At 38.2% G+C, this 14,705-nt stretch overlaps 1 protein-coding gene across 4 annotated transcripts in view; it reads left to right on the forward strand.

Moving 5' to 3' along the window:
• The window catches only part of KCTD9 (potassium channel tetramerization domain containing 9), a 57,708-nt gene extending 44,038 nt beyond the window's left edge, over positions 1 to 13,670 (forward strand). For all 4 annotated transcript variants that reach the window (XM_082402873.1, XM_082402876.1, XM_082402874.1 and 1 more), the window contains 3 exons: positions 10,159 to 10,264; positions 11,009 to 11,142; positions 12,953 to 13,670. In XM_082402873.1, the coding sequence (XP_082258999.1) occupies positions 10,159 to 10,264; positions 11,009 to 11,142; positions 12,953 to 13,069 (357 nt within the window). In that variant the 3' untranslated portion in view covers positions 13,070 to 13,670. The remainder of the gene's footprint in view (positions 1 to 10,158; positions 10,265 to 11,008; positions 11,143 to 12,952) is intronic.
• The last annotated feature ends 1,035 nt before the right edge of the window (positions 13,671 to 14,705 follow it).

A 14,705-nucleotide genomic window follows, 5' to 3' on the forward strand; every position in this document is an offset into this window, starting at 1 on the left:
CCAGCCTTCTTTTGATTTCTATTTGCATGGAATACCTTTTTCCATCACCTCACTTTCAGTCTGTATGTGTCTCTAGCTCTGAAGTCGGTCTCTTGTAGACAGCGTATATATGGGTCCTGTTTTTATATGCAGTTTATGTCTTTTGGTTGGAGCATTTAATCCATTTATAGTTAAGGTAATTATCAATATGTATGTTCTTATTGCCATTTTGTTAATTGTTTTGGATTTGTTTTTGTAGGTCTTTTTTCTTTGTTTCCTCTTTTGTTTTGTTGTGATTTGATGACTATCTTTAGTGTTGTGTTTGGGTTCCTTTTTCTTTTTTGTGTATATATCTATTACAGATTTTTTTGTTTGTAGTTACCATGATGTTTTGATATAGCAGTCTGTATGTATACATTATTGTTTTAAGTTGCTGATCTCTTAATTTCAAATGTATTTTAAATATCCTGCATTTGTACTCTCCTCACAATTAACTGGTTTTGGTATCATATTTGTGTGTGGATGATTTCCTACCTTTACTGTATAGTTGCCTTTACCAGTGAACTTTCCCATTTTATAATTTTCTTGTTTCTAGCTGTGACCTTTTCTTTTCCACTTGGAGAAGTTCCTTTAGCATTTGTTGTAAAACTGGTTTAGTGGTGCTGAATTCTGTTAATTTTTGCTTGTCTGTAAAGCTTTTGATTTCTCCGTCGAATCTGAACGAGAGCATTGCTGGGTAGAGTATTCTTGGCTGGAGGTTTTTCCCTTTCATCACTTTAAATATATCGTGCTACTACTTTCTGGCCTGGAGAGTTTCTGCTAAGAAATCAGCTGATAGTCTTCTGGGGATTTCCTTGTATGTTATTTGTTGCTTTAACCTTGTTGCTTTTAATATTTTGTCTTTGTCTTTAATTTTTATCAATTTGATTATTATGTGTCTGAGTGTGTTCCTCCTTGGGTTAACCCTGTATGGCACTCTCTGTGCTTCCTGGACTTTGGTGACTATTTCCTTTCCCACGTCAGGGACATTTTTAGCTATTATCTCTTCAAATATTTTCTCAGACTCTTTCTCTCCCTTGTCTCCTTCTGGGACCCCTTTAATGTGAATGTTGGTATGTTTGACATTTGCCCCAGAGGGCTCTTAAACTCTCCTCATTTGTTTTCATTATTTTTTCTTTATTCTGTTCCACAGCAGTGATTTCCACCACTCTGTCTTCCAGCTCACTGCTTTGTTCTGCTGCCTGATTTATTTTGCTACTGATTGCTTCTAGTGTATTTTTCATTTCAGTTACTGTATTCTTCACCTGTTTGTTATTCTTTATATTTTCTAACTCTTTGCTAAAGGCCTTCTTGCAACTTCTCGCTCTGTGCATCCATTTTTCCCCCGAGTTCTTGGATCATCTGTACGATCATTACTCTGAACTCTTTCTCAGGTAGATTGCCTATCTCCACTGCCCTTATTTGTTCTGCTTCTGGGGTTTTATCTTGTTCCTTCTTCTAGAACTTATTTCTTTGCCATCTCATTTTGTTTAAGTTACTGTTTTATTTTTAATGTATGTAGTGGCTTATGTTTCTTGACCTTGGAGAAGTGGCCCTCAGTAGGGGTTGTCCTATGTGTCCCAGCAGTACACTCCTCTCTCGTCACCCAAGGGCCAGCCTGGTCCTAGGGTACTTTCTGACCTATGTTTGTGGACTCAGTGCTGCAGGACCATAGTTTTCTTGCTTCTGGTGTCTGCCCCCTGCCGTGTGAGGCTTGCCTAGAAGCTTGTGCCGGCTACCTAGCCGAAAGGGCTGGTGCCTGCCCACTGGTGGGTGGAGCTGGGTCTTGGCCCTCTGGTGGGCAGGGCTGTGTCTGGGGGCATGTCTAGAGGTGTCTGTAGGCTCAGGAAGTCTTTAGGCAGCCTGTCTGTTGATAGGTGGCTCTGTGTTTCCACGCTGTTAGTTGGTTGGCCTGAGGCATCCCAGCACTGGAGCCTACAGGCTGTTGGTTGGGGCCAGGTCTTGGTGCCAAGGACCCAAAATGTCTGCCTCCAGCCAGAGTTCACATAGATCCTTGCTATGTCCGCCACCAACTTTTATGATCCCAGAGAGAGCCACAGCTGTCGCCCCCCACACCACCTCCCCAGGAGACCCTCCAAGACCAGCAGCTAGGTCTGTCCCAGGCTCCTATGGAATCATTACTTTTGCCCTGGGCCCCAGTGCATGCAAGATCTTGTGTGTGCTCTTCAGGAGTGGAGTCCCTGTTTCCGCCAGTCCTGTGGAGCTCCTCCAATCAGGCCCCGCTGGCCTTCAAAGCCAAATGCTCAGGGGGCTCCTCCTCCTGATGCCGGACCTTTAAGCTGGGGAGCCTGGCATGGGGCTTAGAGCTGTCACTCCTGTGGGAGAACTTCCGTGATATAACTATTCTCCAGTTTGTGCATCGCCCACCTGGTTGGTATGGGATTTGATTATATTGTGAGTGCACCACTCCTACCATCTCATAGTTTCTTCCTTATGTCTTTGGATTTAGAGTATCTTTTTTTTGGTAGGTTTCAGTCTCTTTTATCACTGGTTGTTCAGCAGTTAGTTGTGATTTTGGTGTGCTCATGAGAGGAGGTGAGCTCAAGGTCCTTTTACTGGTCTCTCAATGGCCTATGTAATTTTATCTGATACATACTGGAGTGCTATAGAATTGCAAATTTAATTATTGATAAAAAATGGCTCATGTTGAGGAGTTGTTGCCCAGAGTGTGTGGGCCGTGAAAGTCAAAACTAATCACTAATTGTCTTTGGCACTTGAAGATGACTGCTGATGAATGGCTGTACATATTGCAGTGTCCACAAAATATGATGTGCTCTAAGCACAAGATGCACCTAATGGTTCCACCCCTCTTGTTGAACTTCTCTCCTAATTCATCCCTCCCTCATGGGCTGTGAAACCTTTCCATAGGAACCCTCCAATTTTGCTGTCGACCAAGATGACCTCAGCTGTTATCACAGTTACGTGGTCCATGTCTGAGCTGCACCCTCTGTTCTGTCAACATCCTTTAGAGTGTTTCTTCCATGTACTCCAACTGCCATTATTGACTTTAGTCTGCTGTGTAAAAGCTGGTATAATAATCCGGCTGTTACGAATCCATTGCACATTCCCAGTGCAAGACTTATAGTATGGTAAGAGCTGGAAGGGACCTTGATGGTCGAGTGTGACCCCATGTTACAGACTAAGAAACTGAAACCTGGAGACTTGCCCAAGCCCCAAAGCCTAGTTTGTCAGCAGTGTTAGAACTAGACTCTAAGCCGTGTATTTTCTTTTCCTTATGTCTTTTTTAAATGACTTTTTCCTTTGGAAAATGTCAAACATAAACAAAAATGAGCTAGTATAGTGAATCCTCCTTATATCTCCGTTCCTCAGCTTCAACAATATCAGTGTTTAAACAATTGTGTATTGTCTGTACCTCTCCAAAGATTATTTTACAGCAACTCATAATTTCACTTGTATTTATTTTATTTATCTCTTAAAGATAAGGGCCATTTTAAAAACAATCTTAATATCATTATTGTACTTTAAAGAAACAGTAATAACCTAACTGCTTTCATCAAAACCCATTGCCCCTTGATATAGTAAATAGCCCAATTCTTACAGCTGCAATGTAAGCTGAATTCTGAGGTCTCAGTGTTGGTGACCTGCTTTACCATTAGATAAATAGAGGGTGAAACGCTTTCTGTGGTTGAAGACAGAAAACTTCACTTGAATTTCTTATATATTTCTTTCTTTTTGAGATTCCCTAGCATAGCCTTGAGTATAGAGCAGTACTTATATAATTACCTTGGAAACTTTTCATAATGCTTACAGTCTGTTTTACCTGGGAGCATAACATAGGGAACGAGAGACATTTATTTTCAAGTTATCGGCTTCCTGTCCTGTTACATTTTCAAGTACATAAAATCCAGTCATCTTTGAGTTATGTTGGTCCTTCCAGGTCCTCATTGTCCTACCTGTCAGTCTGAGCTTCTGTACTACCTGGTATTAAAGCACAGGCATAGATGGAAATGCACATGTGTTCGTCAGTTATCTGTGATTTGAAATGGCCTATAGCTTATCTCCCTTTCACTAGAATTGACTGTAGGGTGAATGAAATTACACTTATGAAACAAGGATTTTTCTTGTTAGGTATAGCTATCACATAACTTGATCAGCCTTTGGATTTTAGATTTCTTCAGAAATCTTCTGAAGAGATCTTTAGATTTAAAGATTTAAAGATAAAACATTAAAAATTTAAAGATAAATCTTCTTTAGATCTAATTTATAATAACTACAGTTGTCATTTATGTAGTGCCTTACAGTTTTTATTTTTTATTTATTTTTTATTTTTTTTAATCAGTCATCAATTTTATACACATCAGTGTATACATGTCAATCCCAATCGCCCAATTCAGCACACCACCATCCCCACCCCACCACAGTTTTCCCCCCTTGGTGTCCATACTTCGTTCTCTACATCTGTGTCTCAACTTCTGCCCTGCAAACCGGTTCACCTGTACCATTTTTCTGGGTTCCACATACTTGCGTTAATATACGATATTTGTTTTTCTTTTCTGACTTACTTCACTCTATATGACAGTCTCTAGATCCATCCACGTCTCAACAAATGACTCCATTTCGTTCCTTTTTATGGCTGAGTAATATTCCATTGTATATATGTACCACAACTTCTTTATCCGTTCGTCTGTCGATGGGCATTTAGGTTGCTTCCATGACCTGGCTATTGTAAATAGTGCTGCAATGAACATTGGGGTGCATGTGTCTTTTTGAATTATGGTTTTCTCTGGGTATATGCCCAGCAGTGGGATTGCTGGATCATGTGGTAATTCTATTTTTAGTTTTTTAAGGAACCTCCATACTGTTCTCCATAGTGGCTGTATCAATTTACATTCCCACCAGCAGTGCAAGAGGGTTCCCTTTTCTCCACACCCTCTCCAGCATTTGTTGTTTGTAGATTTTCTGATGATGCCCATTCTAACTGGTGTGAGGTGATACCTCATTGTGGTTTTGATTTGCATTTCTCTAATAATTAGTGATGTTGAGCAGCTTTTCATGTGCTTCTTGGCCATCTGTATGTCTTCTTTGGAGAAATGTCTATTTAGGTCTTCTGCCCATTTTTGGATTGGGTTGTTTCTTTAATATTGAGCTGAATGAGCTGTTTATATATTTTGGAGATTAATCCTTTGTCCGTTGATTCGTTTGCAAATATTTTCTCCCATTGTGAGGGTTGTCTTTTTGTCTAGTTTATGGTTTCCTTTGCTGTGCAAAAGCTTTTAAGTTTCATTAGGTCCCATTTGTTTATTTTTGTTTTTATTTCCATGACCCTAGGAGGTGGATCAAAAAAGATCTTGCTGCGATTTAAGTCAAAGAGTTTTGTTCCTATGTTTTCCTGTAAGAGTTTTATAGTGTCCAGTCTTACATTTAGGTCTCGAATCCATTTTGAGTTTATTTTTGTGTATGGTGTTAGGGAGTATTCTAATTTCATTCTTTTACATGTAGCTGTCCAGTTTTCCCAGCACCACTTATTGAAGAGACTGTCTTTTCTCCATTGTATATCTTTGCCTCCTTTGTCATAGATTAGTTGACATAGGTGCGTGGGTTTATCTCTGGGCTTAAATCTATCTTGTTCCATTGATCTATGTTTCTGTTTTTGTGCCAGTACCATATTGTGTTGATTACTGTAGGTTTGTAGTATAGTCTGAAGTCAGGATGTCTGATTCCTCCAGCTCCGTTTTTTTCCCTCAAGACTGCTGTGGCTATTCGGGGTCTTTTGTGTCTCCATACAGATTTTAAGATGATTTGTTCTAGTTCCGTAAAAAATGCCGTTAGTAATTTGACAGGGATTGCATTGAATCTGTAGATTGCTTTGGGTAGTATAGTCATTTTCACAATGCTGATTCTTCTAATCCAAGAACATGGTATATCTCTCCATCTGTTGGTATCACCTTTAATTTCTTTCATCGGTGTCTTATAGTTTTCTGCATACAGGTCTTTTGTCTCCCTAGGTAGGTTTATTCCTAGGTATTTTATTCTTTTTGTTGCAGTGGTAAATGGGAGTGTTTCCATAATTTCTCTTTCAGATTTTTCATCATTAGTGTATAGGAATGCAAGAGATTTCTGTGCTTTAATTTTGGATCCTGCAACTTTACCAAATTCATTGATTAGCTCTAGTAGTTTTCTGGTGGCATTTTTAGGATTCTCTATGTATAGTATCATGTCATCTGCAAACAGTGACAGTTTTACTTCTTCTTTTCCAATTTGTATTCCTTTTATTTCTTTTTCTTCTCTGATTGCCATGGCTAGGACTTCCAAAACTATGTTGAATAATACTGGTGAGAGTGGACATCCTTGTCTCGTTCCTGATCTTAGAGGAAATGCTTTCAGTTTTTCACCATTGAGAATGATATTGGCTGTGGGTTTGTCATATATGGCCTTTATTATGTTGAGGTAGGTTCCCTCTATGCCCACTTTCTGGAGAGTTTTTATCATAACTGGGTGTAAATGGGTGTTGAATTTTGTCAAAAGCTTTTTCTGCATCTATTGAGATGATCATATGGTTTTTATTCTTCAATTTGTTAATATGGTGTATCACATTGATTGATTTGCATATATTGAAGAATCCTTGCATCCCTGGGATAAATCCCACTTGATCATGGTGTATGATCCTTTTAATGTGTTGTTGGATTCTGTTTGCTAGTATTTTGTTGAGGATTTTTGCATCTATATTCATCAGTGATATTGGTCTGTAATTTTCTTTTTTTGTAGTATCTGTGTCTGGTTTTGGTATCAGGGTGATGGTGGCCTCATAGGATGAGTTCGGGAGTGTTCATTCGTCTGCAGGTTTTTGGAAGAGTTTGAGAAGCATGGGTGTTAGCTCGTCTCTAAATGTTTGATAGAATTCACCTGTGAAGCCATCTGGTCCTGGACTTCTGTTTGTTGGAAGATTTTTAATCACAGTTTCAATTTCATTACTTGTGATTGGTCTGTTCATATTTTCTGTTTCTTCCTGGTTCAGTCTTGGAAGGTTATACCTTTCTAAGAATTTGTCCATTTCTTCCAGGTTGTCCATTTTATTGGCATAGAGTTGCCTGTAGTAGTCTCTTAGGATGCTTTGTATTTCTGCGGTGTCTGTTGTAACTTCTCCTTTTTCATTTCTAATTTTATTGATTTGAGTCCTCTCCCTCTTTTTCTTGATGAATCTGGCTAATGGCTTATGAATTTTGTTTATCTTCTCAAAGAACCAGCTTTTAGTTTTATTGATCTTTGCTATTGTTTTCTTTGTTTCTATTTCATTTATTTCTGGTCTGATCTTTATGATTTCTTTATTTCTGCTAACTTTGGGTTTTGCTTGTTCCTCTTTCTCTAGTTCCTTTAGGTGTAAGGTTAGATTGTTTACTTGAGATTTTTCTTGTTTCTTTAGGTAGGCTTGTATAGCTATAAACTTCCCTCTTAGAACTGCTTTTGCTGCATCCCATAGGTTTTGGATCGGCGTGTTTTCATTGTCATTTGTCTCTAGGTATTTTTTGATTTCTTCTTTGATTTCTTCAGTGATCTCTTGGTTATTTAGTAACATATTGTTTAGCCTCCATGTGTTTGTGCTTTTTACATTTTTTTCCCTGTAATTCATTTCTAATCTTATAGCATTGTGGTCAGAAAAGATGCTTGATATGATTTCAATTTTCTTAAATTTACTGAGGCTTGATTTGTGACCCAAGATGTGATCTATCCTGGAGAATGTTCCGTGTGCACTTGAGAAGAACGTGTAATCTGCTGTTTTTGGATGGAATGTCCTATAAATATCAATTAAATCTATCTGGTCTATTGTGTCATTTAAAGCTTCTGTTTCCTTATTTATTTTCATTTTGGATGATCTGTCCATTGGTGTAAGTGAGGTGTTAAAGTCCCCTACTATTATTGTGTTACTGTCAATTTCCCCTTTCATGGTAGTTAGCAGTTGCCTTACGTATTGAGGTGCTCCTATGTTCGGTGCATATATATTTATAATTGTTATATCTTCTTCTTGGATTGATCCCTTGATCATTATGTACTGTCCTTCCTTGTCTCTTGTAACATTCTTTATTTTAAAGTCTATTTTATCTGATATGAGTATTGCTACTCCAGCTTTCTTTTGATTTCCATTTGCATGGAATATCTTTTTCCATCCCCTCACTTTCAGTCTTTATGTGTACCTAGGTCTGAAGTGGGTCTCTTGTAGACAGCATATAGATGTGTCTTGTTTTTGTATGCACTGAGCGAGCCTGTGTCTTTTGGTTGAAGCATTGAATCCATTCACGTTTAAGGTAATTATCGATATGTATGTTCCTATTACCATTTTCTTAATTGATATGGGTTTGTTGTGTAGGTTCTTTTTTCTCTTGTGTTTCCCACCTAGAGAAGTTCTTTTGGCATTTGTTGTAGAGCTGGTTTGGTGCTGCTGAATTCTCTTAGCTTTTGCTTGTCTGTAAAGCTTTTGATTTCTCCATCAAATCTAAATGAGATCCTTGCTGGGTAGAGTAATCTTGGTTGTAGGTTCTTCCCTTTCATCACTTTAAGTATATCATGCCACTCCCTTCTGGCTTGTAGAGTTTCTGCTGAGAAATCAGCTGTTAACCTTATGGGAGTTCCCTTGTATGTTATTTGTCGTTTTTCCCTTGCTGCTTTCAATAATTTTTCTTTGTCTTTAATTTTTTTCAATTTGATTACTATGTGTCTCGGCGTGTTTCTCCTTGGGTTTATCCTGTATGGGACTCTCTGCACTTCCTGGACTTGGGTGGCTATTTCCTTTCCCATGTTAGGGAAGTTTTCGACTATAATCTCTTCAAATATTTTCTCTGGTCCTTTCTCTCTCTCTTCTCCTTTTGGGACCCCTATAATGCGAATGTTGTTGTGTTTAATGTTGTCCCAGAGGTCTCTTAGGCTGTCTTCATTTCTTTTCATTCTTTTTTCTTTAGTCTGTTCCGCAGCAGTGAATTCCACCATTCTGTCTTCCAGGTCACTTATCCGTTCTTCTGCCTCAGTTATTCTGCTATTGATTCCTTCTAGTGTAGTTTTCATTTCAGTTATTGTATTGTTCATCTGTTTGTTTGTTCTTTTAATTAATTTAGGTCTGTGTTAAACCTTTCTTGCATCTTCTCGATCTTTGCCTCCATTTTTTTTCCGAGGTCCTGGATCATCTTCACTATCATTATTCTGAATTCTTTTTCTGGAAGGTTGCCTATCTCCACTTCATTTAGTTGTTTTTCTGGGGTTTTATCTTGTTCTTTCATCTAGTACATAGCCCTCTGCTTTTTCATCTTGTCTATCTTTCTGTGAATGTGGTTTTTGTTCCACAGGCTGCAGGATTGTAGTTTTTCTTGCTTCTGCTGTCTGCCCTCTGGTGGTTGAGGCTATCTCGCCTTACAGTTTTTAAAACACCTTTATAGATAGCTTCCTGCCTTATCTAGTAGTTGTTAGAGTTCAGATCTGATGGCATTGAATCCTCTGAGACCACCTAGCATAATTTACAATTCTAACATATATTTTCTGGCTTTTTCCTCTTTACATCTTATACTGTGACTTGGGTACTCAGGATTGACAATGTGGTGTAGCAACAACATTGCCGGTTGGTACAGAAAGACCCTACAAACAACTTGGTGGTGTTTGTAGCTAGATGATGCCTTCCATTACTGGCCTTAGCAGTCTGGCCTTTGAAAAGAAGGTAGTGGTAGCATTATTGAGCATCAAGAATTTCACTGATTGATTCCTACAATAATAAGGAAGGAGAAAATCCATACCCCTAACAAGTTTCTTCACCCAGACATTTCAACTGTCACATTGTCATGGCCTGGGCTGTTTATAAAAACAGAAATAGGAATGTCATGGTCCAGACTCCTCAGCTTCTTTATCTAAACTCTTAAGTTTCATGTAAAGCAGGAATGCTGTTGTTTATTTGCCTTTTGTTTCTTTTAAAACAACTATTTTTTAAAAAACATTTCTCAGTTTTTATTGGGTTCAATTGGAAAAGTCTTTATTGTAAACAGAAACTAATTGATTGTGAGTTTATCAAACTGAGCTTTTTTTTTCCCTCCTTTTTTTTCTTTTACTGTTTGAGCCAATTTTTTCTATTCCAAACAAAATTCTGAACCTTAATACATGGACTTTTCTCTTTTCCTTTGCCAGTGTGCAAATCTCCAGGGAGTCAAGATGCTCTGTTCTAATGCAGAAGGAGCATCCCTGAAACTGTGCAATTTTGAAGATCCTTCTGGTCTTAAAGCCAATTTAGAAGGTGAGATTCTATCTATAATTACCTTCTCGAAGGTAAAAACACACTGTTAAGTAAAAAGCCCTGCAAAATAATTGTTACTGGTAAAACATGATAACCATAGGGAGTTAGATTTCTTCTGTCTTATACTTAGAGAATTTGCAAAGGGATAAGCCATTGCTTGGTCTCAGTCGTGGTAACCAACATGCTGAACTCGGGAAACGTGGCCTCCAGTGTTTAAGGAGGCTTCAGTTGGAGAATTAAGTATCAGCATCTTAAACTTCCAAACAGAACAGCATAGCCTTACACGGACCAAAATTAAGAAATTCAGTTTGCATATAGCCAGGCAGTTTTTTGTCATTTTTGGATATAATGTTTTGTTTATGAATTCCTTATTGCTTTGTTGTGTCCGTGAACTGGTCAGTTCGTTTATTTGTATATTTAGAAGACCCACTGCTTATCTTCATTGCCATGAACTTTCCAGAGCATATTTAAAAGTGCTAATTATCATAAGACCGAATTTAATTCCTCCATCAAAAATACAGACTAAAACATGAATTCTTAATTCATAGTGTAAGCAAACAAATTGTTAACAAAGAATTCTTTATATATGTATATTGGTTGAGAGACAGATTTATAATTCACAGTCATTTCCAGAGGATCCAGAGGTCATCATTCACCTCTATTATAAGTCACCTTGCATCTTTTGAAGATAGATGACTATAAATATTTTCAAGTTCATCTATGCCTAAAATGTATTCCCTTTAGGTGCTAATCTGAAAGGTGTGGATATGGAAGGAAGTCAAATGACAGGAATTAACCTGAGAGTTGCTACCTTAAAAAATGCAAAGTTGAAGAACTGTAACCTCAGAGGAGCGACTCTGGCAGGAACTGATTTGGAGGTGAGTCAGCAAGTTGAAAGAGTTTTTATTAATCTAGAATTACTGAGTAGCTCCTGCAAAATGTATTGAGATCATAAACAAAGTAGTTGGCTGGTCAAAACTGCCAGGTAACATGCCAGCGCAGCTGAAGGGATGCTTTCCTTTCAATTGCTTGTTTAAACAAATTTGAATTCCAGAGTAGGATCTGGTTACCTCAGTTACAGATGCCAGGTTCAGATTTGAAGACTCATCTGGCATTCAGTCTGAGCTGATTTCATTTCTCCTCTTTTCCTTGGGTCTCCCTCAAGTAGATACGTCTGATAGATGCTTTTTTAATCCAGTTGATTGTGGTTTCCTTAAATTTTAATTCCAAACAGAATTAAATGGGGCCAGATTATTTCTTGAACTACTTGAGAAATTGAAATGACATGACATCTGTGTTTGAAATCAGGTTCAGGGAAAGCCTGTTCTAAATCGGCATCATATTCTTTTTTGAATCTCAACCTGAGATTTTCATTCTGTCCAGTCCCCTTTTTTATCAGCACTGTCTTGTACGTATCATCTTGATTGGCAGATGTGGCGTGCAGACTGCACAGCTGTTCACAGGTCTGTGTCGTCGCTCTCTGGTAGCTCTTTCTGCGACAGTGGGCGTGTTCTGTGACTCTGCTGTTCAGTCCAGCAACCACCAGCCACATACGGCTACTGAGCCTTTAAAACGTGGCCAGTGCCACTGAGGGATGGATTTTTTTAATTGTATTTAATTTTAATTCATTTAAATATAAGCTGCCATATGTGGCTGGGACTATCGTATTGAACAGTACAGCCCTATAGAAGAAAACCTGGCATAGATTGGATTGTAGAGACTAGCACGTCAACGTTTAGCTTGCTGTTGATTTTTTAAAATGTTTTCGCCTTGTTCTCTTGATAGCAGCGTAGTAGCAGGCCCCATTAACCTTAAAGGCAAAAAGAACCAGCCTAAGACTGAAGGTATAAACCTATTATAAGCACCATTATTTAGTTTTTTATTATGTGTTACTGTCACCTATGATGATGATCGTTTGTCCTTGGTTTGAGTTGGCATGTAGTCAATGCGGTTAAACAGCAAAAAGCTTCTCTTTATCCAGCTGATTGCAAAGACTAATCAGGTTGACTGTTGGGGCAGCTGCTGACAGGTTATGTGTGCAGTCACCCTGCTCTCTAACCATTGTCCCCACCATCCCCAGGGATGTAGGACTTATCCAGAACCCCTGTCTCATCTGTCACTCCCTGATCTCAAGGGAAATTTGAAAGCAGCTCCCACTTATGGTGGTGGTTACACTGCTGTATACATTTGTTAAAACTCATTTAACTGTACACATAATTTGGGGGTTAAAAAGAGGTAATTCCTTGCTCTAAGAATGTTAGGGTTGAAGGAAAATCTATTATGTGATCTAATGAAGTGTGAAATCCCTTTCTCTCAGATTTTCTTTTTAAACAGTCTCCCCCACCCCCTCGCCTTGCATTATTATTGTTCATGGATTGTTTAGATACTTTTTACTACATAGGAGTCCATTCTGGATTTAAATGCCTAAAACACAGAAGGGACATGCTTCATCATTAACTTTTGTTTACACATATTGCAGTGGTCAGCCTGAGCATCAACTAGAGAGAATAAATACAGATAGAAGAAAATATGACTTTCTCCTAAAATTTCTGGAAGTTTTCCAGAAGTAACTGAGTTTTATTATATAGGAACATTTTCCTGATAGGCCCCAAGGAATCCCTTTGAGAGGGAACAGATAAGGCCTTAAATCTGTCTATTACTTCCAAGAATACTGTTTTTGTCCTACAGAACTGCGACCTGTCTGGGTGTGACCTTCAAGAAGCCAACCTGAGGGGTTCCAACGTGAAGGGCGCCATCTTTGAAGAGATGCTGACACCACTACATATGTCACAAAGCGTCAGATGAGAATCCTAGGGTTGGAGGAAGATGCCGAAGATGAGAAATGTTCTCCTTATCACTTTTCTTTCTCCACCCACTCAGCTGTCTGGAAGAAATAACACTGGAAGGGAATTTAAAAAAAAAAAAACATGTAGAGGATTATGCTTGTTCTCAGAGGTGCATAAGGGAAAAAAGTGACTTTTTTTCCACATTCTGATTTTAACAGAGAAGCACTCATGTAGTAGATGTAGGGAAGCTCGATTAGATTGCTGCCTTTTGAGTGGAGTTAGGGGGATTTGCCTGGCTTTGTGACCAGGAATAGTATCTATTATATTTGCTTTTAAATAGGCATGATGTGGAAATACCATCTTGGTTTGAAATGCATTTGAGGATTTTAATTTATGAAAAGCACAACATATGCAATTATATTTATTGAATCTTTAGATGCAGTATGGATATTTAAACTGTTAACCTTTATGACAATTTTGAAAAGGTTGTTCAGGTTTATAAATATCAGTAGCTTTAGTGATGCCTCCCCTACTTTAAATACCTGTCACACCGTGTGAATATGGTGAGATCAGACTCCCCAAGGCTCTTTTTTCAGGTTCATTTTTATAATTTTTTTTTTCTTTAAGAACAAAACATTAGCTAAATTAAAGAAATCCTCTGTTACTGATTGAGACAGAGTGGAAGGAAAGAGACATTGTTGTACATCATTGTCAGCTTAAGTAACAGTGGAACTTTCCAGATGGAGGAAGGATTTACGTACAGCTACAACTTTTAAATGAGCATTCCTTAGGATTTCATTCTTAGCAAGTTCCACTCAGCGCCAGACCAGGCAATTTTATCTATTTACACTGCTAGCCTAGTTTCCTCCTGTACAGTCAAAACAAGCAGAGGAAGACAGTTCTGAACCAAAAAACCAAGGTGCATAATTAACGTTCATTTAATTCAAATGCTAAATAGTTTAAACAGGGCCAGCTCCGAAATAGGTATTAAATCCCAATCCACTGCAATCAGCTATAAAATATGAATGAATATGGTAAATTCATCTTTTAGAAGTCAACATAATATAATCGCAGCTCAAACCCTACAACGGGGAATGAGGAACTTTAAACTGACAGTTTGACTATAGCTATCAAAAAACTTAAATGAAAATAAAGGCATTTGACTGGTCCAAGATGTAATACCAATAAGTCAGCACCTGTGGTTCTTATATTTCTGGTTTCTTTTGTTTTAATAAATTTTAGCCTGGCTTTTGTGAGTTATTATCTCTGCAGCAGCAGGGGCAGGGCCTTTACTTCCTTACCAGTAACCGGTGTCCTTCTGTCTACCCCAAGAGCAGGGGTGTAAGCTGTGTCCAAATGGGTTCTGAGTTCTACAGACTCATCGGTTTGAGGCAAGGAATCATTAAAAACCACTTTGTCTCCTTTGGGAGAATGACATGTCTTCAATATTTACGTAGCTTATTCTTCTATATATACATATGCAAAGCTTTCCTTAACAGTAAAGGGTATATATGCATAGTGGGAGGAGATCAGACCTTTACAGGTGAAGGAAAGCAACTTCAGAAATGAATTATTTTCTTTGCTTTATTATTTTTACCAAGACAGAGAAGTATTGAGATATCTATTTTCATAATCAATATGTGCCTAAATTATAT

This window comes from Balaenoptera borealis (assembly GCF_965194805.1).
Source record: "Balaenoptera borealis genome assembly, chromosome: 8".
Classification (NCBI taxonomy): Eukaryota; Metazoa; Chordata; class Mammalia; order Artiodactyla; family Balaenopteridae; genus Balaenoptera; species Balaenoptera borealis.